Source organism: Microcaecilia unicolor, chromosome 3 (genome assembly GCF_901765095.1).
Source record: "Microcaecilia unicolor chromosome 3, aMicUni1.1, whole genome shotgun sequence".
Taxonomy (NCBI): domain Eukaryota; kingdom Metazoa; phylum Chordata; class Amphibia; order Gymnophiona; family Siphonopidae; genus Microcaecilia; species Microcaecilia unicolor.
The window spans coordinates 135360241-135387439 of NC_044033.1; the positions used below are offsets into that span (position 1 = coordinate 135360241).

Here is a 27199-nt window from a genome sequence, read left to right on the forward strand (position 1 = left end):
TCCCTTGGGAAGAAAGGTTTGATCCTTTTAAGTTTCCACATTGAGTGGAACATTTTCTTTGCAGTATTTTTCGCATGGTCTTCGAGTGTTAGATTTCGGTCAATTGTGACTCCCAGAATTTTCAGACTATCTGAGACTGGAAGGGTGTAGTCTGGGGTGTTTATGGTGCTGGGTTTGTTTGTGTTATATTGTGAGGACAGAATCAGACATTGTGTCTTTTGTGCGTTTAGCTTTAGTTGGAATGCATCCGCCCATGAATTCATTATTTGGAGGCTGTATTTGATTTCATTTGTGACTTCAGTTAGATCGTTTTTGAACGGGATGTATATCATGACATCGTCTGCATAGATGTATGGGTTGAGTCCTTGGTTGGATAGCGATTTGGCTAATGGTGTCATCATTAAGTTAAAAAGAGTTGGTGAGAGTGGTGATCCTTGTGGTACTCCGCATTCAGGTTTCCATGGTGTTGATGTTTTTGAGTTTAATATCACTTGATAGGTTCTTGCTGTCAGGAAGCCTTCGAACCATCTAAGTACGTTTCCTCCAATCCCAAAGTAATCCAGGATGTTTGAGAGTATTTGGTGGCTGACCATGTCGAATGCACTGGACATGTGAAATTGTAGGAGAAGCACATTGTTTTCAGTTGCAATTAATTGTTTAAATTTGGTTATGAGAGTGGTTATAACTGTTTCAGTGCTGTGGTTGGATCGAAAACCTGACTGTGATTCATGTAGTATAGTGAATTTGTTTAAGTAGTTGGTAAGTTGTTTGGTTACCATACTTTCCATTAGTTTGACTACCAGGGGGATTGATGCTACTGGTCGATAGTTGCTTGTGTCGTTTAATTTTTTCTTTAAATCTTTGGGTATAGGGGTAAGAAGTATACTTCCTTTGTCCTTGGGAAACAGTCCATGTTGCAACATGTAGTTCATGTGTGATGTTAGGTCTGTTATGAAGTGTTGGGGGCAAGCCTTATTAGGTTGCTGGGACAGATATCCAATTTGGAGTGGGTTTTGGAGTATTTGTTGATTGCTTGGGTGATGGTTTCTTTGGTTAGCAGATCAAAGGTAGTCCAGGTTCGGTCTGCTTGGTATTCACCGGGTGTTGGGTCCAAGCAATCCATGAATTTTTTGTGATCAGTGGTACTGAGTGGTAGCGTGGATCGTAGTTTTATAATTTTCTCATTGAAGTATTTGGCGAGGTTGTCTGCTGATGGGGTGTCTGTGCTGGTTGTGGTCATCGGTGTAGTGTCTATTAATTTATTCACGAGTTGGTAGACATTTGTAATCTTTGTAATCTGGCCCTATTTTGGTTTTGTAGTATGCTCTTTTGGTTTGTCTTATTGAGTATTTGTATTTTCTTTGCATTTGTTTCCATGCATTAAGTGCATATTCATCTTTCATTTTTTTCCATGCTCGTTCAAGTCTCCTAGCATGTGTTTTTAGTAATTTCAGTTCTTCGTTGAACCAAGGTATTGAGTTTTCTCTGCGTGTAGTTCTTTTTTGTAATGGTGCAATTATGTCTAGTGTCGTCCCAGTTTAGTAGATAATGTTTGGAATCTGTTTGTGCTGTCCAATCATTATTATAGATCTGTTGCCAGAATGTTTCAGGATCAATTTGGCCTCTTGTGATGTAGGTTGTGGGTTCTTGCTTGAGGTGCGTACCTTTTTTCCTCCATTGTAGGGTGGAGTTTAGTTTATAGTGGTCTGACCATGGTGTGTCCGACCATTTTGTATCTGTTAGTGTAAGGTTTAGGTCTGAGGATAGTTTATGTGTGATGAGGTCAATTGTGTGTCCTTTGACGTGGGTGGCTTGCATATTGGGCCAGCTAAGGTTCCATAGTTGGAGGAAGTCCTTGCATTCACGTGTATTGATTGCCTTAGGGTCTTCGAGGTGTATATTTATGTCTCCAATTATGAGTAGATAGGGGTTTGAGACACAGGTATTCGATATGAAATCCATGAAGTATGGTTGACATTCTTGCCAATTTCCTGGTGGTCTGTAAAATAAGACAACATTTAGGCTGTCGAGTAGGTTAGTATGATTAATTCTGACTGAGGCGATTTCAAGTTCTGGTGTTATAGACTCGGCAGTTGTTGTTACAGTGAAGTGAGATCTATAGATTATTGCTATGCCTCCGCCTCTTTTTTCTTTCCTTGTCCAGTGAATAATTTTGTAGCCCGGGGAGCAGAGTTCCAAAATTATGGGGTCCTTGAGGTCGTGGATCCAGGTTTCGCTGATGAGTAGTAGGTCGAGATTGTCTGTTGCGATCCAGTCTGTTATAATTGTTGTTTTATTGACTACTGATCTGGCGTTTATGTATTCTACTTGAATTATTTGGTAAGGGTCCGTTTGCGCTGTTGTGTTGATTTTGATTAATTGTCGTTCCTTTATTTTAGTAGGACCCTTGTTTCCCTTCTGTTGTGGTTGTCTGCGTGTTGGTGGTTTTCCTTTGTTTGAATTTTTGTCAGTTTGATAATGTGTATTGTCTCATATTAGTCTTTGGTGTGTGTGTAGTATGGGTATCATGTTGCTTTCAGTGGGTGGTGTGGTTATAGTTATGTGAATCCGTGTTATGAAATAAATTAGTGAGAGCAGTTTGAATGCATTTATTTTGTTTTTGCTTTTGGTATCAATGTGGTTTCTGATGCGTTGTTTTGGTGTGGTTTCCGAGAGTTATGCATTTCGATGATTTATGCACAGTCAGTGTTCAGCCGTGGTGTTCTAGGGTATTGAAGTTCTTATCTCTATGTACCAGTCAGAGGTAAGAATCTCGGTGAGATGGCTGTAATGCAGGGCTGACCGTCAGCGGTCCATTCAGTCTCCTCATTATCACAAGTTGTATTATGCTTTTTACATAGTAAGGAGCTGCTTTACATGCATTTGCATCTCATTACTGTGTATCCCACGGTGACCTAAATATCACTATTTTAGGAAAGACAACCTGTGTTAGAGCCCTTTAACTCACAATATGGGGCTAATAACATGGGTTATTGCCCTAACTCAGCTTGATAACTCCCCCTTCCATGCAAAGTTTAAAATGAAACCATCCTATCTCCTTTCCTACTCTCAATTGCTTAATTGTGAAGTAGTAGGTCATATCGCACATCTAAATGTGGAAAAAAAACCCAATGTCAGATAAATTGAATTTCATAGTATGGAGCGTAATATCCCAATAAAATGTACGATACAGCATAATAAATCAAAATATTATAAAACTTGAACATATCTTAATAATGGTGCCAGAAGAAGTGGTAATGGAGCGTTACTATTGTTCCAATTAAAATAATGTTGAATGTTTGAATTGAATTGTGGCCTTTATCAAGGCAAGTGCTATTCCATGACATCTTCATTGTCAAACCAGATAATAGTTCTGCGCTACAAAGAAATCTAATAGAGGGTTTGAACCTGAAATATAGTTATAACTGTTCATTTCTTCACATATTTTCCCAAATTAGTTCATAGAATACTTAGACTATTAGACTCTTGGCAGCACACTGAAATGTGATTGAGTTAGCACAAATTTGATATATGTGAGCAGTAATTATATCATCGAGTCATCAGATCATTTTATCAGCATTCAGTCCTCCACATTTCTCCATTTATTTCACACAGTAGGAGCTGAGACAGAAAATGGGGCATTTATAAATGCAAAGATCCTTTTTTCTAGGTTGTGAATTTCAACTTCACTACCTCAAAGGGGGAGAGCAGCTGTTGTATATCTTTATGATAATACACAGAAAAAAGGGAGACATGAGTAATTTAACTAAGTAATTCCAAATGTGGATAGAATATAGAGACTATGGCAGGATCCACAACATGTTATGCCCAATTTCCTAAAGAACACTTAAGTCAGAAAATGGATGTTTAGGTTTGTGTATGCCAAAACGTGAAAGCATTTTCTAAAAGGCTTGCTGAACACTGACTCCTTGCTTACTAAGCCATGCTGTGGTGAGCCTTTTATAAAATATGAATAAACACAGGAAAGGAAAAAATTGTATTAACTGAAATGCATAGCAGAGGAAACAATCTTAGGAAAAAAGAACACAAAACTACTACTACTACTACTTATCATTTCTATAGTGCTATTAGACATACACAGCACTGTACACTTGAACATGAAGAGACAGTCCCTGCTCGACAGAGCTTACAATCTAATTAGGACAGACAAACAGGACAAACAAGAGATAAGGGAATATTAAAGTGAGGATGATAAAATAAGAGTTCTGAACAAGTGAATAAGGGTTAGGAGTTAAAAGCAGCATCAAAAAGGTGGGCTTTTAGCGTAGATTTGAAGACGGCCAGAGATGGAGCTTGACGTACCGGCTCAGGAAGTCTATTCCAGGCATAAGGTGCAGCAAGATAAAAGGAAAGGAGTCTGGAGTTAGCAGTGGAGGAGAAGGGTACAGATAAAAGAGATTTACCCAGTGAACAGAGTTGCTGGGGAGGAATGTAGGGAGAGATGAGAGTGAAGAGGCACTGAGGAGCTGCAGAGTGAATGCACTTATAGGTCAATAAGAGTAGTTTGAACTGTATGCGGAAATGGATAGGAAGCCAGTGAAGTGACTTGAGGAGAGGGCAAGTTGCAATAGTCTAAGCGAAAGGTGATAAGTGGATGAGGGTTCTGGTAGTGTGCTCAGAAAAGAAAGGGCGAATTTTGGTGATATTATAGAGAAAGAAACAACAGGTTTTAGCAGTCGAATATGTGCAGAGAAGGAGAGGGAGGAGTCGAAGATGACCCCAAGGTTACGAGCTGATGAGACAGGAAGGATGAGAGTGTTATCCACAGAAATAGAGAATGGGGGTGGAGGAGAGGTTGGTTTAGGGGGAAAGATAAGAAGCTCAGTCTTGGTCATGTTTAGTTTCAGATGGCGCTGAGACATCCAGGCAGCAATGTCAAACAGGCAGGCTGATACTTTGGCCTGGATTTCGGCTGAGATTTCTGGTGTGGAGAGGTAGATCTCGGAGTCATCAGCGTAAAGATGATACTGAAAACCATGGGATGAGATCAGAGTACCAAGGGAAGAAGTATAGATGGAGAAAAGAAGAGGTCCCAAGACAGATCCCTGAGGTACACCAACTGACAGTGGGATAGAAGTAGAGGAGGATCCACTAGAGTATACACTAAAGGTACACTGGGAGATATAAGAAGAAATACTAAATACCTCAAAATATATCAGTAGATTCAGAGCTATAACATGTATCGAGGAAATATCCCTAGCCAAATCTATAACAATCTAGAAAATTTAGGAGATTTTAAACAATAAGTATCTAAGGGTCTGACCCAAAAACAGAGGAAAAGGCCTCGAGAAGCCCCCAGCAAGTCATAGACCTCAGGGGCTGGGCTTCTTCATCAACGGCCAGAAAAACCTCTGTATAAAACCTCTCTCTGGTTTTATAAAATGTTATCATCTGTTCTTTAATTCTTTTACTATCTCTTTTTTTATTTTTTGTTTTTTTCAATTTTTAATTTTTATCCTTCTGTATACCACTTTAGTACACCAAATTAAACATCAGATATTACTTAGCTTTATCTGATGTTCCAGCATACGGATCAGTGCAGCATATAAATCAGTTCAACACGCCGACCACGACCAACGATGGCCGTCGTTTCAATGACCTGCCTCAGGGTACGGTGGTCCGTGTTTTTGATTTCCGCAATGCTAGATTCTTTCTAAGAGAGAGGTTTTATACAGAGGTTTTTCTGGCCGATGATGAAGAAGCCCAGCCCCCGAGGTCTATGACTTGCTGGGGGCTTCTCGAGGCCTTTTCCTCTATTTTTGGGTCAGACCCTTAGATACTTATTGTTTAAAATCTCCTAAATTTTCTAGATTGTTAGAGATAAGAAGAAAACCAGGAAAGAACAGAGCCCTGAAATCCAAGTGAGGACAAAAAAGAGTGGTATCACTCTGGCGCTTTGCATGTGCAAATTGTGTGCACTTAACACATTTAAATGGTGGATTTTACATATTTAACAGGAGACAATTAAGGGGTCACATTTTTATAATCTTATTGTAGTTTTCTAACCCCAGAGGCAAATACTAATTCCTCCTCAAACATTCCTTCCATGCACAGGCTCAAATGAGACATTACCACATAGTTTCATGAGAAAGAAAAGAGTTTGAGAAGTCGCTGGAATACTGAGCCTTCAGGAAGTAAGGCAAAAAAAAAAAAAAGGAACCATATGGAAAAAAATACTGAAGAAAGAGGAAATAAGCCCAATCAGGAAACAGGAACTAAGATTACTAGAAATACAAGACAGAGGTAGGAATTGGCTGGCTAGAGCCAGACTTCCAAGAGGCAAAATAGCTCACCTTGGAAAAAAATACTCTCCAACCCAAAGGTCACAAGGTCAAGGTTGGCTTGCGCCTAATCAGTATTTACCATAGAAAAGATACATGACGTTAATGACACTGTAAAAAAAATGAAGGACTCATTTTACAAAGTGGCACTACCAATTAGTGATGTGCTCAATGCGAAGAAGCCCAATCAATTCCCATGGGCTTCCTCGCATTCAGCGCACGCTAATTAGTGGTACCACATTGTAAAAGGAGCCCAAAATGGTTGGGCTTTTCCCCCCTCTCATTTCTGGCTAGAAATGATATGAAATGTAAAGGGAAATGTTTTTTCCCATGTTCTTTAAAATGATTTATATTTCTAATGCTCATTCCTTTATAAAACTACCCCTTAAAGACTTGCTAAGCTGAGCCTGACTAAGTTTTAAGATGAATATCCTTTTGTATCTCAATGATCAAAATATGAATGGCTAGATTTAGTGCAACTGGGTTAGCCAGTTATGGGGCAATTCTATAACTTAAGTGCTCACATTTATACATGTGCTACAACATAAATGTTTAGAATAGTACCATTCATGTGCATAAGTGCTGGCTTGGTGCCTAAGTGCTATTTTGCAAATACCTACTCAACTTACATGGTTCATCTTCACAAGGGGGGGGGGGGGCATACACAGGGGAAGACCATATGCAAGACATAGGTGTAGCTCTCAATTACACATGTAGCCTGCAGAATACTGTAACACATATGCACCCATTATCCCCCGGATTCTATATATGGTGCCCAGTATGGCCAACCCATGATATGCGCCCATCTAAATTTGCTAAGGAGCCAATTAGTGCCAATATTTGGGCACTAATTGGCATTAATCAGCACCAATTTGGAATTGGGCACACACTTTGCTATGTGCTATTCTATAACAGTGTGTGCCCAAATGTTTGTAGCGTGCAACCTAAAAGGGGACGTGGCCATAGGTTGCGCATGGGCGGGCAGGGTTGTTCCAAAAATTTGCATGAAGTGTTATAGAATACCAGGGATGTGCGCCCAAATTGGGTGCAGGGAATTCACCTAGTTTCAGCAGGCATAAGTCCTGCCAGCCAAATTGGGTGCCAAAATTGAGACTCAACGCTATTTTGTATTGGGTGCTCATCTTTGAGCGCCCATTATAGAATAGTGTCGAGCACCAATTTTTTTCGGTGCTGATTTTTGAGCACCATTTATTGAATCTAGCCCTATGTGCATAAATGTTTAGATTAATGGCATTTATGTGCATACATGCACACATATACTACATAATAGTTTGGTGGTTCCCGCGTTCTTATACTCAGCACTTCAACATGGAGACTATTTTACTTGTATAAACTAGACACTACAGCGCTGAAGCAGGCAATGTTCTGTGTTAAGTCTACTGTTCTGTAGCAGTGGTCTATCATTCTCCTCTTGGTGATCAACTGTAGTTTTATAGTGCCCTTCTTGGGCCCTAGATTGTTGTTTTTCTAATAAATTTTTATATTTTTAACTTTTGATCTTCTGGTGCCTTTCATTCATTTTTATTGGAAGGTCTGTGTGTCACCCCTACTTTTGATCTTTGCATTTTGCACCATATATAATGTTTTTTTCCTCCTCCTTTTTTTGGATGAATACCTATTTAACTTACATAGCATGTATTTGAAGGATGGTGTACACATAGATGGAACTTGGGAGGAGCATGGATGGGGCTCATACTTCTGTACGTAACTTACAGATTACTGTAAGTTACATGCATATCAAAAATATTTAGCAGGGTTGAATCAAGGGATTGTAATGCCCTGAGCCAACTTTTGCCTTGGTGTCCCCAAAGCACTAGCGCATATCCCCTACCTTGGTGCCCCCCATATCAGCTCCTTTCTAGCTAGTCAGCCTGCCTGCACAACCCCAACTCATGCCAGGGGTCCTAGGAGCAACAGGGGTAGGACTGATTCCTATTCACTTCTACCTGGTGGTTGCCTTCTTCAAAATGGTGCCACTAGGGAATTTAAACTGTTATATAAGAGAAAAAAAACATATATTGCAGCTTGAACCCCCTAGCGTTGTACTGAAAACCTTTCACTAGGGGTCAGTGGCACCATTTTGAAGAAGGCTCTAGAACAGTGGTTCTCAACCCAGTTCTTGGAGTACACCCAGTCAGTCAAGTCTTCTAGTTATCCACAATGATTATGTAAGAGATAGTTTTGTATGCCAGGAAAGTAGTGCATGCGAATCAATCTCATCCATAATCATCCTGGATATCCTAAATACCTGACTGGCTGGGTATACCCCCAAGGACTGGGTTGAGACATCCCTACATAGAATCTGGATTCTAACAAAATACCTGGTCTCAGTCACATACGTAGAACATACATAAATCCTCAGAGTATAGAATAAGTGACTACAGATTAAAAATAGAAATAGATACATAAAACTGAACCCCCATGAAGCCACACTTTGCATGCAGTATAACACCCGAGAAATATGAGATGCAACTCCCTCTGTAAATTCCAAAAATCTACATATTCAAATCACTAAATTGAAAATAATTTTTTCTACTTTGTTGTCTGGAAATGTTATCTTTCGTATCATGTTGACCTCAATTTCTGGTTTCTGCTTTCCTCTGCCTTCTCTTAACTCTCCTTCCAGGATCTCCAGCCCATCTGCTACTTCTCTTCTTCTCTTGTGTCTTCCTCTCTCTCTTTCTTTCTTTCCTTCCTACATCCATCTCAGACACTGACCTCTACATCTCAGCTTGATTCCATATAATTTTTTTCTTTTTCTCTCTGTTTATTAAGATTTCATTCCTCCTCCTTAACATCCACTCCTCATCTTTCTCTTTTTACTACATCTACCTACAGCTTTTCATTTATTTTCTTCCACCTTTCTCCATCTATCTCTTCTTCCTCAGTTTTTCAGCAATGTCCTCCTCTCCTGTATCCAGTGTATCTCCCCCTCTCTCCTCCTTGGTCAAAAATGTCCCCCTCATGAGGACAAGATGGCTGCGGAGGACAAGAAGGTTGCTCTAAGGGAGCATTGGTCAGATGTTTGTGGGGGTTCCGGATTTATTCCTTTCCCCAGTGGCAAATTTACCTCATAATATTGCCTAAGAGGAGGGGAAAGTAACGTGTTTTCCCTGCAACACCAGCAGTTCCTGTTTTGGGCCCACTTGATTATTTTGTCATTATAGGGCTACAGATTGATACTGGACTGGATACTCTGCTGCACATGAGGATGGGAGAAGGCGAGCCGTCCTCACTGCTTGGAGCTAATATCCCCTTAGCCCAGAGCTGCGGATTCCATATGCCATGGTTCGATTCTTGCCTGATTAAATGGCTCCAAAAGAGGCCTCTATAGTGTCAGAAGTAGTGTCAGAAATAGGGCCGAGTTGACTTTCTCAACCATTGGAGGTAACTGCCCTCACTTAGGGAATCCTTTAGAAAGGTGTGCTAGCATTTTTAGCACGTACTGATTACTGCGCGCTAAATGCTAGAGACGCCCATAGGTATATATGGGCATCTCTGATGTTTAGCACATGCTTATTTTTAGCGCAGACTAAAATCGCTAGCTTGCCTTTGTAAAAGGGGCCCATAATTTGATTGACATTTCACAGGGAGCTGCAGATTCGGAGGAGATTGCACATCCAATAGGTCTGTTCTCAGTGGAAGAATCTTCTTTGAGTAAGTTATGTCCAATTAAACTAGCAAATGTGACCCTGAACGCTATTTGGGATGCACCTATGCGTTTGGAAAAATCCTTTACCCTGAAATCATTGACTTTATCGACCCATTTCTTGAGTTCTTTAACTGAAGTAGCAGTTTTGGAAAATAAAAGTTTAATTATGGGGAAGAGTGTGGAAGAAATCTTCAAGAATATTAAAACCCTTAAGGAAAGACAACAATTATTTATCAAAGAAAATATTAGTTTACAGAACAAGACTGAAAATTTGAAAAACCTCCAGAGAAATAAAACATTGTATTTTATTAATTTTCCTAAACTTCTTTCAATTGCTTCATTAATTACTTTTAAGAGATACCGTTCAGAAATATTAAAGATTCCTGAGCAGAATTATCCACCTGTTGCTAAAATATATTATAGGGCACCATTTGTTTGGAAGGAATCTATAGCAGACGGAGCCAATTTCTCATTCATAATAGATTTTCTAAGGGCCCTCTTTACTAAGGTGCATTAGCATTTTTAATGCACCTACAATTAGCATGCATGATAACAGTGTAGGTGCCTATAGGGATATTGTAGGTGTGTACATAGTTAAGGCACGTACATGGTTAACGCACGTTATACCTCCTTATATTCCCTTGTTTCTATATGCTTCAGTGTCAAACATCTCTCTATGCTCCCATCATGTTCAGCATCTCCCCTCCATTTATATATGCCCCCCACTATGTCCATTATCTTCCATCTACCTGAATATCTAGAATCTCCTCCCTGTCTCCCATCTCCCACTTCCCATGTGTCCACCATCTGAACTCTCCTGATCTTTCTCTATGTCCAACTTCTCCCTAATGATGTACAGCATCATTCCTCTGTCTCTCTATGTCCGCATCATGTCCAACATCTCCCTAAATAACTCCCTTCCCTTGATCCAGCATCTGCCTTCCATATACCTTTGGCATCCCTCTCTCATATCTAACATCTCTTCCTCCCTCCCCTCCAATCTGCATATAACATCTCTCCATCTCTCTTTCCTCTTTCTCATTGTACAGCATCTCTCCCTCTGTCTGGTCTGGGGTCCAGGTTTATCATCCCTCTCTTTTCCCTCCCTCTGTTCTTTTGCTGAAATAGAGTTGATTCAGACTATACATTTTCCTACCACATTTGGGGCCCTATTTACTAAGCAGTGTTAAGGGCGCACTAACATTTTTAGCATGATTTAAAATTAGCATGTGCTAAATGCTAGAGTCGCCCATATGTTTCTATGGGCAACTTTAGCGTTTAGCGCATTCTAATCATTAGCATGTGCTAAATATTCTAGCGCGCCATTAGCACTGCTTAGTAAGCAGTGCCCCAAATGCGGTAGGAAACAGAAAAATGTATAGCTTGAATCAATTCTATTTCTGCGAAAGTATAAAAAAGAGCATTATGAAGAAACTTTCCTGGGTCCCTTTAGAAAATAAGTGAAAATGCTGCTTTTTACAGTATGTTGGAGGAAATGGAAATTGAATAGTGATACGATGTTTAGAATTGCACTCTCTTGGTATAAGTGAGAGAACTGCTAAGGGATTTTGTTATCAGATTTCCTTATAAGGGAATTTTTGAAGTCACTAAAGGAAATGTAAAATGTAATAGATATCTGAAATTAAAAATAAAGCTATCTGGTGCTGTAGGCCATTGCAAGTCAGATAGAAGGTAATATAGATTCATATGAAGGAATATATATATATATATATATATATATATAGAGAGAGAGAGAGAGAGAGAGAGAGAGAGAGAGAGAGAGAGAGAGAGAGGAGGTTGGGGTTTGATGTACTATTACTCAGCTGGATCTAAAAGGCGGGGGATGGTAACATTAGTTAAAAAATCACTTCCTTCTGTAATGTATGACACAGGAAGGGATGATGCTGGAAGATGGGTATGGGTAAATGTTTGGATTGATAATTTTGAGATGATTAGTTTAAATATATATGCTCCTAGAGGACACAAAGTTACGGAGGTCATGAATAAGTTAGTAGGGACTTTAATTGTAGGAGGGGATCTAAACTGTAGTCTAGGAACTTTTGATAGATCTAAAGTCTTAGGGGGATCTGTGACATGTGAGGGAAAAGACTTGAATGATATAGTATGCTTAAATAGGGAATAGCAGATTTATAGAGGAATAGTAACCCAGGAATAGCAGCAGCACAATGGGAAGGAAAGAACATGCCCCCCGCAGAGGCCATCAGACTAACAGGACTCCTCAGGTAGGACCAGGGCAGTGGGGGCGGCAGTTGTGGCGGCAGGGGTGGCACGGGGGTGTTGGGCAGTGGCCAGGCAGGGGGCCTAGACCACCCCCAGTGCCTGGGGGCTCAGATCACCCTCAGTCTACCCCTGTTGTGTACCCAACTTAATGGTTGGAAAGATCTTTGGATTCATCCTATTATTATCTCAGATCATGCTAAAAAAGTTTGATAGGCTCACTCCTTGTTTACGCTCACTTAATTGACTTGCTATGCATAAGCAAATATTATTCAAAGCTGCTTGTTTGTTAATCAAAGTAATTTATGTAATTTAATTGTTATGATTGGGGTCAGAACCCCTCTCAAACTTACCTCTTTCCTGGGAGTCAGCTTCTTAGCTGGCTTCTGTTTCTTTTCTCTGTCCTTTCTGAGCTGGCTCTGTCTCTCTGTGCTGGCAGCTTCCAGCAGCATGGGGTTAATTGTTTTACTTTACTACAGCTGTGTGGGTGGACTGAGTTAGCTCTACCTCTCTTTGGGTGTACTGGCTTCAAGTGCTTCACGATGTTGCATTGGTGGGTTGGGCCTCTCTGGGTCAGTGTGCTTTTGCCTAGGTCTAGGGAGTGTGACATCATCAGGGAGGGCCTTGATAAGGAAGTGGTGTTGTTTCCTTCAGGGCCTTTTTGCAACAGTGGTGTTTGCTTTAGGTAGGGTGGTGCAGTGTGCACTTTTGACGGTGTGTCTAGTTTCCCTGCTTGCTTTTGCTAAGGGCCAGGTTAGTGTTAGTGCAGTGTGCACTGGTGACTGTGTGTTTAGCTTTCCTGCTTTTCCCTTATGGTTCCCCTGCTTTTCCCTCTTGGTTTTGGAAGCATTGCTGTGTGTAGGGCTTTGGAAGCTCTGTTGCTGATAGGAGTACTTCAGGGTTTGGTGTTGTTAGGAACACTGCAGAGTTTGCTGTTAGAAGTACTTCTGGTGTTTGTGCTATTGGGAGCATTGCAGTCTTTGCTGTTGGTGTTTGGTGCTTTAGAAGCACTTTTGGCTTATGTGTTAGCTTCCCTGCTTTTTTCTTGTGACTCCCCTGTCTTCTCTTTTAGTGCTAGGAGCTCTTCTGGTTGCTTGCCAGAGTAGTGCTTAGGAAGCAGCTTGTTAGTTTTGTATCTAGCTGGCTAGAGCAGTGCTTAGGTAGCTTGTTAGTTTTGTGTTTAGCTTTTTAGTGTAGAGCTCTGCTTGTAGCTTGGTGCTTAGTAGCACCTGTGTTAGCTTTGTGTTTAGTTCCCTGCTCTGTTAGTTTAGGGCTTAGAAAGTCCCTTTGTTGAGCAGGGCTTAGGAGCTCCTGTTTAGTATAGGGCTTAGGAAGTCCTTTTGTCAGTTTACTGTTAGGAACACTCTTGCTGGTTTAGGGCTTGGGAGCACGTAGATCAGTTTAGGTTTAGGAGTACTTCTGTTTCCAGTCCTGGTCCCTGTGTCATCTGGTATCCAGTAAGTCCTGCCGGCTACTCAAACCCAGGAGCTCAACTCCTGGGGGGCTTAGTAGCTAAGTGCAGGTGAAGCTGTTCGGACCAGTCCAGTGTGCTCCAGTCCAGTGTTCCAGTCCGGGGAATTCCAGTCCAGTGTTCCAGTCCGATGTCCTCCAGTCCGGGGGATTCCAGTCCGTGTGTTCCGGTTGCTGGGCGGTGCCTGCAGTCCCTGCCGGTGCCGGTGTGCTTGCCCAGCGTTGGTTGGTGGGTTTTGCCTGCTGCTGTCACTCCTCATCAGCAGCCCAAGGGCTCACGTTTGCTCCAGAGCCCGGCCCCGCGGGCTCTGAACCTGAGAACCTGACATTAATTAATATGTTCAAAGAGTTTTTTATTTGGTTATTCGACATGGTTGCAACAATCTTTGATATTTTGTTCACTGAGTGCAAAGAGTGTTCATTTAAAAAAAATACTTTAATTCATTATTTTCCTTTATTGTTATTCCTTTTTTGGCTGTACCACATGAACCTTATCTTATCACGACAACACCTTGTATTTGTTCATACTGGAGCCTGCAAAGGCCTCCGGTACTATGTAAGCCTGCCACATTGAGCCTACAAACATGTGGGAAAATGTGGGATACAAATGTTGAGAAACAGTCTCTGAGGTCTTTTCCTCTATTTGTACTTTCATGCTTATTCCCATTCATATTTTTTGGATGAAGTTTGCACTGTGTTTCTGAATGGTGCTGACTTCTCACTGTGCATACCTATTCGCAGCACGGCGCGACCCCCCCCCCCCTCTGCGGCACACCCCCCCTCCGGACCGCGAACCCCCCCCCTCCGGACCGCATTCTTACCTGCGGGAGGGCCGATCCGCCCCGAGTGCACGTCACTCAGAACTGCGTCGGCCCTGCTGGTTCCCTGCTCTCTCTGCCCCGGAACAGGAAGTAACCTGTTCCGGGGCAGAGGGAGCAGGGAACCAGAGAGGCCGGCACCCCCCCGAGTGCGTGCACCCGGGGCAGACCACCCCTCCCATCCCCCCTTCCTACGCCACTGCCTATTCGCACATATACAGTGGGGTAATTTTATAAAAGGCTTTTTCCATGTGTAAAATACCCTTTGTTTGTTAAAAAAAACCCTTTATTAAATTAAAGTTTCATAGAATCCGTTGAAATTTGAACTCTATGAGGAGAAGGATTCTGTATATGTTGCCCAAAGTTAGGCACTCAATTTTATGTGCAGATCTTTGATCTCATGCAAAGTATTTGGCTAAATTTGTGATGTCAGTCAATAATTGGTGTTTATAAGCACTTACTTGGCAATCAGGAGTTATGCATGAATCTGACCTGTGTCCTATTCTATAGCATGTGTGCCTACGTTTTATAGCATGCAGCTTTAATGGGGATGGTCGTAGGAGGGGCATGCTGGATTACGGGCATTCCTAGAATTTATTTCTGCACCTAACTGCAATTAATTGGGCACGAACATTTACACCAGCTTTTGGAAGGTGTACATGCTCACACCCAAAGAAAGGCACAAAATGCGTGCTAAGCTAGCATTTAGGGCTCTGGCCATAAATGGTGGTATGGTAGTTTTTTTAACTACCACATGGCCATTTACTAACAATTAAAAAAAGGCCTTTTTACCTGCGGTGGTAACAAGTGGCTTCGTCACATGGCAATCCTATGCGCCAATGCAAGCCACCTTTTACTGCCATTCAGTAAAAGGGCCCCTTAATAAACAAAGGAGACACCTGTTGCATATCAATAGAATTTCAACATCTAGTAAAATATTCAAACGTAGCTTGAAACATGGAAACAGTAAGTAATAATTAAATCATAAACAAGATTAGTAAATGATCAGTCCAAGATAAAGCGATCTTCAGAAAATCTTTGAATTGATGTCCAGAATGCTCATTTATAATCAGATTCAAAGTATGCCCACCCTCATGTGTTGGGCCCAGGACCCACTGCTGAAGGTCCAAATCAGCCAAGAAAAAAAAAAGACGTAAAAGCAATATTTTTTAATGTGTACCTCATCCATATGAATATTAAAGTCACACAATATAATAACATTTTGATGACTTAAAGTCAAATTCACTACTGACTGATAAAGTCCCAATCCTCCACATCTAGGCCCAGAGGACAGTAAAATAGAGCTATATAAATCAGAACATGAAGTATCAATTTTACAAAAAGGGCCTCTTCATAAAGCACAGTAGGGAGCAGTATCTCCACCAGAGGAATTGAAGAAATATGCAGTCCCGCCCAACCACCACCCTTTTGACCTAAATGTATCTTATAAACAGCAGAGTAGTTTGGCAGAGCTAGAAAAATAAGCCTCCTCTCCATCCCTCAACCAAGTTTCCATTAGACATAACACAAGAACTTTAAAATCTGATAGCAAATCATTACAGTGCACTCCATTTAAGTACACGTCAGATAAGCGCATGCTCTGTTTAACTGCATGCCGTACTTCGGTCCCATTTTTGGCACCATCAGTTTATATGGGGACAAACTTCAGTTTAGCGCACCACTGATAAGTGCAAGATTCGCTTATATGCATGGTTTAAGACCGCTCCTCTGCAGGAAAGACTCCGCATGAGCACACGCAAGGAATATGGAAGCCGATTGGTACGTGACAAAGGGGCAATACATTTGAAATCTCATTGGTTACCTGCCACAGGCGGTAACCAATGAGATTTAATTTGTTAGAATAAGCGAAAGAAAGTTCTTAGAGTGTACAAGGGAGTCATCGTCTCGCAACTGTAAGACTTTAACACTGGCTGAACGAATAGAAGTTCTTAAAAAATTAGAAAACAAACAAAATCAAGCATCTATTACTAAAGAATATGGGGTCAATCCCAGTCAAATTTCACGTATCTTGAAGCAGAAAGATCAGCTTCTGGAAGACTGGCAAAACAATACTAATCCACACAGGAAACATAAACGGGCGGGAAAAGCTGAGGATGTAGAAGATGCTCTTCTTCGGTGGTTTTCTCAAGTCAGTGGTCTACTGCTTATGGCGAAAGCTAATCAGCTATCTGAAAGTCTTGGACTAAGTGAATTCAAAGCCACTGTTGGATGGTTGGAAAGATGGAAGGAGAGGAACAACATAAAATTCAAAAAACAGCGTGATGAAAAACAAGACGCTGATGACTTTGGTGCTGAAAATTGGGTTGTTTCAGTTCTTCCTACCATCTTGAACGAGTTTGCACCTCGTGACATTTTCAATGCTAATGAAACCGGTCTCTATTGGCGAGCGATTCCTGGAACACTTGCATTCAAACAAGCCGAAACTACAGGAAGTAAAATGTCGAAGGACCGACTGACGATCCTCCTTTGCTGCAATATGGATGGGAGTGAGAAGTTGGAACCCCTCGTAATTGGAAAGAGCAAACAGCCCCGTTGCTTCAAGAATGTTAAGCAACTTCCTGTGTCATATGAGGCTAATGCAAATTCATGGATGCCTGGGGAAATTTGGAAGCAGTGGCTAAAGAAGTTAGACACTAGAATGCAGGCACAAAGACGTCAGATTTTGTTGCTTTGTGATAATTGTGCTGCACACAGTGATGATGTCAGGTTGTCTAACGTCAAGGTGGTTTTCCTGCCACCAAACACTACCTGTCTGATTCAACCTATGGATCAGGGCATAATAGCCAATTTCAAACAGCATTATCGGGCTCTTGTCATAGGCACCCGGTATAAGAGGCTTGGGGAGGCTATGCCTCCCCAGCCAGAAGTGCAGTAAGGGCGGGGTGGGTGCAGCTCATTAACATCTCCCTTCCGGCTCCCCCCGACTGGTGCGCGACGGTCCCGATCTTTACCCCCCCCCTCCCCGTCCTCCCGACTAGTGCGGTGCTGCTCTCCCCCTCCACTCCTGTCACGTCGTCTTTCAACGCGGCTTCCTTCCTGTAGCATCAACAATGATGTAAGCGCCGTTGCTTTCAGCCTGCCCCGGAAGCCTTCTCCTACGCGGGAAGCTGTTCAGAGAGTGCTTCCGGGGCAGGCTGAAAGCAACGGCGCTTACATCATTGCTGATGCTACAGGAAGGAAGCCTCGTTGAAAGACGACGTGACAGGAGCGGAGGGGGAGAGCGATACGGTACCGCACTAGTCCCGGGGGGGGGGAGGGGAAGCGATGCCAGACAGACAGACAGAGTAAGAGTGATGGAAGCAAGAAGGGGAGGGAAGAGAAAGGTGGGATGCATGAGGGAGAGGAGAGATGCATGAGGACGCTGAAGGAGAGAGAGAGAGAAAGTGGAAAAGTGCAGGGGAGAGCCAGAGAGAGATGGGGAGAGGAAGAGGGGACATGGAAGAGAGCAGTGGAGAGCCAGAGAGAGATGGGGAGAGAAAAAGGGGACATGGAAGAGAGCAGGGGAGAGCCAGAGAGAAGATGCTGGATGGAAGAGGGGTACAGAGAGAGAGAGATTAGTGGAAAGATGGCGGGAGAAAGAGGGGACATGGGCAGGAGAGAGAAGCTGCTGGGGAGAAACTGGGGGAGACCCTAGCTGTCAGACGGAGAAATGCTGAATGAAAGGAGGAAGAAAGAGGGAAAAGCTGGAAGGAGGGGGCAGAAAGAGGGAAGACACTGGACGAAAGGGTAGGGAGGGAAAGTGGAAAGACACTGGAAGGATGGGGATAGAGAGGACATGCTGAATGGAAAAGGGTCAAGAGAGAGAACTGTTTAGAAGGAAGGAGATATAGAGGGAGACAATGGATGGAAGGAGACAGAGACAATAGACGGAAGGATTGGGAGAGGGTAATGGGTAGAAGGATGGAGAGAGAAAGAGGGATGACACTGGATGGAAGGGTAGGAGAGAAAGAGGGAAGGTGCTGGACATGGATGGATGGATGGAGGGGAGGGAAGAGAGGAGAAACCTGGACATGGATGGAGTGGAGAGCAGGGAACAGAGGAGAAATGTTGGACAAGGATGGAGGGAAGGAAAGACAAAGGAAGTACATGCACATGGATGGAGGGGATGGGAGAAATGCTGGATATAGATGGAGGGAAAATTGCTGAATTTAAGGGCTGGATCGGAACACTTTGAGGGCAGATGCTGAAACTGGAGAAAGGATAGGGACAGGGCTACAGATGGTAGACAGGACGTATAAGGACACAGGAGGATGGTGGACATGGTGAGAGAAAAAATATCAAATGGAAAGAAGGCACTGAATAAAACAGAAGACACTGGGACCAAAGCTAATAGAAAAACTAAATGATCAGACAACAAAGGTAGAAAAAAGTATTTTATTCAGAATTTATTAACTGGAATATGTCAGCTTTTGGAAATGTGCATCTGTGATATTTTGCATGTAAGTTTCAATTTTTATAGTATTGCTGCATGCTGAGTCTGACTTCTTGAGGTAACTTTCCAGTTTTGCCTTCATATCTGTTGTGTCATGTGTTTTTCATGTGTAATCAAGGTGCAGACCCTTCACTGGCTCCCTATCTGTTTTTGCATCCTGCTCAAACTTCTTCTACTAACCTATAAATGTACTCACTCTGCTGCTCCTCAGTATCTCTCCACACTCGTCCTTCCCTACACCCCTTCCCATGCATTCCGCTCCATGGATAAATCCTTCTTATCTGTTCCCTTCTCCACTACTGCCAACTCCAGACTTCGCGCCTTCTGTCTCGCTGCACCCTACGCCTGGAATAAACTTCCTGAGCCCCTACGTCTTGCCCCATCCTTGGCCACCTTTAAATCTAGACTGAAAGCCTACCTCTTTAACATTGCTTTTGACTCGTAACCACTTGTAACCACTCGCCTCCACCTACCCTCCTCTCTTCCTTCCTGTTCACATTAATTGATTTGATTTGCTTACTTTATTTATTTTTTGTCTATTAGATTGTAAGCTCTTTGAGCAGGGACTTCTATGTTTGTGCAGCACTGCGTACGCCTTGTAGCACTATAGAAATGCTAAATAGTAGTAGTAGTAGTAGCTCGTCCTGTCCTTGGAATTAGTGCTGTTATGGTTTGCTAAGGTTATGAGTGTGTTTTTGCACAAGTTTGTGTATAGTGTTTTGCAGTGGCGAGATTGTGTATTGACCTTACTGAGGTGGCACCAAAACATCAGAAAGGGTTTTAGAGCCTAAATCATGACACACTACCTCTTGAAGGATCTACATATAGTTGTTAATAAAAGGAGCTCATTGTGAACACTATCCACCCTAAAAGGGTATTTTGTGGCTCTACATGAGAATTGTGATATTATGATTCCTTGTTTCATATTGTTGACGGTCTGCATTTTCCATATGGATGGTATATTGGTGTATTAGGGTCTGCCTAGTGTTATGGTACAGTAAGGTTCTGAGTGTGTTTTTGCACAAATTTGTGCATAGTGTTTTACAGTTGAGCGATTGTGGTTAGTATATGCTTTGAGCAACCACTTTATTCTTTGACATATGATACATATCTAATATCTAAATTTAATAAAAGGTATTAATTGTAACTTTTATTTTTATTTATTTTTTCTGTGTGTTATCAGACAATTATGGATTTAAGCTCCACCCCTGGTTCCACCCCTAACCCCGCCCCCTTTAGCCTCCCCAAACAGTTGGACCACCGACCACCTATGGCTCTTGTGCTACATCGTCTGATGAGCGTTATGGATGACCAGAATGGCAAGGATAAACGTGCTGTTGAACTGGCTAGTAATCTATCACTGTTGGATTCCCTACATATGCAGAAAGAAGCCTGGAATCATGTTACACAGGCAACCATTGTGAACTGCTACAAGCGGGCAAGCTTTGTTAAGGATGTGGAGAGGGACGAAACAGATGCAGCTGTTTCAAATGCGTCAGATGAACAGGCTATTGACATCCCAGCCGGTGTTACTGAAGAGGAGTTTCATCACTACATAGCTGTTGATTACGATCTACAAACAGCTGCCGCCAGCACTGATGTCGAGATATGCGCCTACACACAAGCAGAGGCTGATGATGAAACAGATGATGAAATGAGCAGCGAGGCACATGCTGACGAAATTCAACAACTTCCTGTCAGTTTTGTAAGAGTGCTGGAGAGTCTCAACACCGTGTGGGCCTATCTGGAGGCCACTGGATGTCAGTGCTATGACAGTTTTTACCGTCTGGCAGACATAGTCTATGGAACTCACAGACACAATAGTGTACAGAGGACTATGACTGATTACTTCAAGTGAGCCTAATGTCAGTTAACGGAGGAGACTGTATACTGTACGTATAATAAACAGTACATATGTTTATCAGATTTCAAGCTTCTTTGGGTCACTACGGAGGCTGTATACTGTACATATAGAGGGGCATAATTGAACGTCGCGGCCAAATAGGTCGCCGGCGATCTATTGTGGTTGCGGTGCTACAGTTGACCAGAACCGTATTATCGAAAAAGATGGCCGGCCATTTTTTTTCGATAATACGGTTTAGCCCGGCCAAATGGCGTGGATTTCGCCAGGTTTGAGATGGCTGGGTTTGTTTTTCAGCGATAATGGAAAAAAATACCGGCGATCTCCAACCCGGCGAAATCCAAGCCATTTGGTCGCGGGAGGAGCCAGCATTTGTAGCGCACTGGTCCCCCTGACATGCCAGGACACCAACTGGGCACCCTAGATATGTGGGTACAGTGGGTTTTGGAGGGCTCCCATTACCAGCACAAGTGTTACAGGTGGGGGGGATGGGTCTGGGTCCGCCTGCCTTAAGTGCACTACGGTACCCATTAAAAGTGCTCCAGGGACAGGACTTGTTGCTGCTGTATAACCTTGGCACACCAGTTGACACCTGAAGACTAATCTCTTTGAAAAAGTCCTTTATTTGAATAAGCACGTTTACTCACAGTTAACTGCAGATCAGAGGTTGTGCCCCACTGGCAAAGAGTCTTCCTGGTACTGAGATTAGCAGTAGGTCAGAACTGGCAGAATGGTGTACAATACCCTCTTTCAGCCACATTCAAGGTAAGAACTAACGTGGCTAACACATGAAAGGGATCTAAAACTGGCTTACAAACATTGCCACTACCTCATGGACTAACGGAAGTAAAACAGGGCACACTCTGACCCAGTTAGCAGGGGGAAAAGCACCATGGGAATATAGCCCAGTACCCTACACCCACCACAATGCATTGCTGATGTGACTCTGCAGTGCAACTAACAGAAAAGGTGTCACACTCACCCGAGAGCCACATCACAACCAGGGTAAGGCTGTCGGCGGATAGAACACATTCTGCCGTCATGGAGGTGGGTACAGCATTTGAGGCTGGCATACAGGCTGGCAAAAAAAGTTTTTAATTTTATTTTTTTAGTGTGGGAGGGGGTTGGTGACCACTGGGGGAGTATGGGGAGGTCATCCCCCATTCCCTCTGGTGGTCATCTGGTCAGTTGGGTCTCCTTTTTGAGGCTTGGTCATGAAAATAAAAGGACCAAGTAAACCCGGCGAAATACTGCTTATCACTGGGTTTTTTTTTTCCATTATCGTCGAAAGCCGGCCATCTGGTAGCCATGCCTACGCCCGCCCATGTCCCGCCTTCACTTATCCAGCAACACACCCCTTTGAACTTTCACCGGCGAGGCGACAGGAAAGCAGCCATGCTGTAAAAAACGCGGCTTTCGATTATACCACTTTTGCCGCTTTTCCGAGATCGCCGGCCATCTCCCAATTTGTGTCGGGAAATGGCCGGCGATCACTTTTGATTATAAGCTGGATAATAAACAGTACATATGTTTATCAGATTTCGAGCTTCTTTGGGTCACAACGGTTAAGTGCATGCTCCGGTTAACTGCATGTATTTCTTTGGTCCCAGACCCTTGCACTTAAGCGGATTGCACTGTAATCATAAATGTTTTAGACTTATGAGAATAACAATCTAACAACCCAACCTGCAAATTATTTGGCAATTTTGTGGCCAGTCCATGAAGGACAATGAAGTCCCTCAAGGAAATTCTATAAGTGGTGCTCAAAATTTGTCATTGAAAAACACTTGTACTGAACAGTATTCTGTAACATATGTTCCGGGATCAACACCCTTTATAGAATAGGGCGTAGGGCCAGAATTTGTGCTCAGCTTTGGGTGTGAGGAGTTACACCAACTGAAACCAGTTATAAATCCCAGTTCAAAAATTAGGTGTGGATCCCCTGAATTCTATAACACTGCAAGTATTTTAAGGGAACGCCTCTGGCCTGCTTGTGTCCTTCCCATGGCCACATCCCTTTTCCAGATCTGCACGGAAACGCACGCTATTCAATAAATGGGCGTGCAAATGTGTTTTCGTGCAGATCTGCCATTTCTGCCCTGTTTTGTCATCTTGCAGCCATTAGAATGATTTTGTTCACACTGAAAATTCAGCATGGAGGTAGCACCTAACATTCAACACCATTTATAGAATTTCCCTGAGGGACTTTAGTTTGAAATCTCCAAGCACAATTTCATATCTGTACTTTGAACCTGCTTTCAAGTTCCTACATTCCACCAACAGCCTGAAAATGAACTTGAAGGCTTGCAAGCAGTATAAAAATTGACTCTATAATAGTCAATCATGGTATATACAATAAATGAAACTTAAAGTATAATGAATTAAGAATATACTTTTCTTTTCCCTAGGTTCAGATATTGTTCAATGGTTAACGAAGAATTTAACTATAGAAGACCCAGGTAAGTGGAAAAACATTTTGCATTAAATTGTAACATGAATTGGAATTAGTAAAAAAGAAATTAATGAAAAAAAAACCACAACAGAATAGAGAAGAAGCATTATCATCAACTGAACTGTGTATCATTTGGCTAATAAATACTAATGTTAATGGTTATCATGATAGTATCTTTCCTGGCCCTGTCTACACTTAGAAATTTAGGAGGGGGGAGAGGTAGCTATCAAGCTGTGTTAAGGCACTAACCCAGGTTATTTGCCTCTTAATGTGTGTTAAAGGGCTCCAAAACTGGTTGTGGTTCTCTAACACTATGATAAATAGGTCACCCTGTGTTACATAGTAATGACACATAAAACAGGTAAATGCTATACCATGACTTGCAGTGTGCACCAGGTGCACACCACAAGATGTATTATAGCTGGGGTTCCTTCCTGTGCGCATCGGCTCACCAAGCCACAGCCTAATACTTCCAGGCCATCTGTTAAAGTGGCTGGCACCCTTCCTCAATAGTAATGACTAGAGTGCCATCCCAGGCTGAAAGCCCCTTTTTGATGGCCACCTCATTCAGACCAGCCGTAACCTGAAGGGCCCCTCCTAGTAGCCAACCCCCCACCCACAAGTGTCCACTCCCCCAACCAATGACCCCCCAAGGCAGTAACCCCTCCCCCAGACACCCCCCAGGTCTACCTTGATCTAAATCCCTGGTGTCTTGTGGTACAGGCAAAAGTAGTTGCTTCTGTCCTTGCCAGTGTCTTCTATGAAAATGGCACTGGCAACCCCTAGTGATAATCTTGGGTACAACCACTAGGTGTCATGTTTCTGAATTGTTTTTATACATAAACACAATCCCTAGTGGTATTACTACAAGACTATCACTAGGGGTCACCAGTACTTGGAAAAAGATGCAGGCAATGGTAGGAGCAACTGGGGTTTTTTTCTGCTCCATACCACTGGACACCATGGGCCTGATATTCTGGTGACCAATATTGAATACACTAGAAAAACTCAAGGAATGTGGAATAACCAATGCAAAAAGCTATAACATAAAAATCATCCACAGGTATAGGTATGAAAACCAAAAGTAAATCATGAAAAAATAGGAACCTTGTTAGATCACAGGGAGCGGTGACAATCCAAACAGATCACGATTTCATCATTGGCAAAAACCTTCCATTGACACAATATGCAGTGCTCAGCAAAACTCAAAAGTGCTAAAAAAATGTGTTCTGTTTTCAAAATAAGATCTAAGAATGACTTATCTTAGAGCTGAATAGCTTGAAGACGACTTCAGTCGGGTAAGTAATGGTGGTGACTTGCCTCAAGGCCAACGGTGGCCAGCGTTTCGTAAAAACTGCATCAGGGTCCAGCCTGGTTGTGGACAACCTGTCAGATGTTCTGGTGCTAAATATAGTTGCCAACTGGACCATGATGCAGTTTTTATTTTTAAATCTTTTTATTCATAACAACATCTTTCAATACAGATACAGTTTGCAATCAACAACCAGATACTTAACATGTCATCAATTCAACTCTATCCAACCTCTGAGGTCAGGGTAGTATAATTTTCACATTTTCCCCCTCCCCCCCCTCTCCTGTTCTCTCTCCCCCCCACTTTTTTTATTTTTGAATCTATTGGTTATAAAGCGTTTCTGGGCCAAGGCACCCAATTCCTTTTCTTCTCCTCCCTTTTCTCTACCCTCCCATCCTCCCCCCGGAACTGTCCATGAATGTAGGAGATTTATGCCACTACCTCACATTATTGACTTCATCATGTTGGAATGTGGGGGTCTCCCAGCCGGTTAAGGACAGAGCTACGAGTTCGAGGCGCAAGCACATGTATGTAACTTTTCCAAATCAGATATAGTTCTCTTTGTCTTTTAAATTTCAAGTAGGTGTCCCATAGCTCCATCAACAACAAGATATGGAATCTATTGCGCCATTGCCAATACGTAGGAGGCTCTCGTTTAACCCAATTGACCATTATGCATTTCTTACTGATTAAACATGCTTTATATATCAATAAATTTTGGTGAACAACACCGGCCCCCACCACAGCGTCCAGGCCCAGTAGAGCGTATTCCGGTCGCAGTAGAATATGTTTATTCAGCACATAGCCCATAAACCTAAATATTTTAGCCCATAACCGTCGGATCTCCCGGCATTCCCATAGAGCATGATAAAAAGTGCATGGATCCTTTCTACACCGCTCGCATATAGGTGAATCCACTCCTCCCATCTTATGGAGTCTCATTTTAGACGTATAGGCACGAAAAATCACCCGTCCTTGGCATTCTCGTAGTTCTGCGCTACCTAATTTTCTGGGGATCTGTCTCAAAGTGCCTAACAACATTTGCCGTGTTATCCCTCTTTTGGTGTCTGCTGACCATTTCAGCGTAAGGTAATTCATTTGTTTCGGTCTGTCAGTGTGCATAAGCCTTTTGTGTAAGAGTGATATTGATATGGCGTCGTCCGTTGGCATTTCATACAGCTGACCAATTTTGTTCGGAATATCTATAGCAAGGTATTGCCTAGGAATACCTGCAATGTAGTGGGAGATTTGTTGGTATGCAAAGGTGTCCATCCATGTTACCATTCCTAACCCTAAAGATTCCACTCCCTTAATCTTGCCAGTGGAATCTACCATGTCTTGTAGAACCGTAATCCCTTTGTGTCCCCAAATTCGGAATCTCGAGTTATCCATTCCTGGAAGAAAGTCTTTATTCCCCATTATAGGTAGTAGCCCACTCTGTTGTGCGTCAAATGCCCATGCCTGTCCTAATTCTCTCCACGCCAGTTGAAGCAGCCGAACCAGCAGGCTATGCTGACCACCGTTGGCCCGGTGGCAAGTCACGACCATTACTTACCTGATTGAAGATATGATGGGGTATAATATGTGGGTATATATGTCTTAACTGAGAAGCATAGAGTGAAGTTGTTTAGAAGATACCTTTTGGTATCATTCTACAGAGACTGCTTCAGTTATATTTCCTATCTCTGTAGAGGGAATGAATAGAGGTGTGGGATGGGGTGGGATGAAGGGGCATATGAAAGAGGTGGTGTATGTGTGTAACTTAAAAGTGTGGGGAAAGTGGCTTTGAACATGTCTTCTGCAGCCAGCCTTCACCAGCTGCTTCAGTTAAATTTTTGTCTCTGCTACATATGTTGCTGTGGGCCAAAGTATTACAATAGTGAAGGGGAGCTGTTACAATGGAGGTTTAACATTGTGATACCTTATTTCCCATAGAAAGCAATGGTGATTTTTACATTGCTTAGTTCTCTGAAAATACTGACTTTTTTTTTTGTAACTGCATGTTACTCATCTCTTTTTATATATTTGAATCTCCTACAATCTGAGATCTACTGCTTTCTTCAGACTACAAGATATCAGGATTTCTTATTTAATTTCTGAAATTTTGGGTTGGAATCTTTCACTATGTGCATGTTTTTATCCACTGTTATTACTATTGTAGTACTGTTGTTGTACTTACTGGTTTTTTTTTTCTGGATCTACAGTGAGAATGCTTTTGAAAAAAGGATGTAAAATATTCAAGAAATATCTTTCACTAATATTTGCTATTTAAAGTTCATTTGCTAATAATTATGTTCAGAGAAATTACAGATTTTATAAGCAACACATTTAGAGACCCTTTTACTAAAGGCTTAGTGTATGTTAAATGCTAAGAAGCCCAAGTACAACAGTACTTAATATACACAGCCAATATAATCATCACACATTTAAAATGAGGGCAGCACAATTACATATTAAACTGTGGAGCCATGTCAGGGCCAGACTACTGAAACTGTGATTGCGCTTGATTTTACTAGAAGTACCAAGCCTGTGAGGAAGCAAGGCTGGCTACTGTACTTTGCGATTATCATAAAAAATAGAGAGACTCCACAAAAAACACCAATTGTTATATACAAAAAAA

At 42.3% G+C, this 27199-nt stretch overlaps 1 protein-coding gene across 1 annotated transcript in view; it reads left to right on the forward strand.

The window, feature by feature from the left end:
- RGS7 (regulator of G protein signaling 7) overlaps positions 1–27199 on the forward strand; it is a 557085-nt gene that overhangs the window by 285904 nt on the left and 243982 nt on the right. Inside the window, exon 3 of the mRNA XM_030196383.1 lies at positions 23224–23274. Within this exon, the coding sequence (XP_030052243.1) occupies positions 23224–23274 (51 nt within the window). The remainder of the gene's footprint in view (positions 1–23223; positions 23275–27199) is intronic.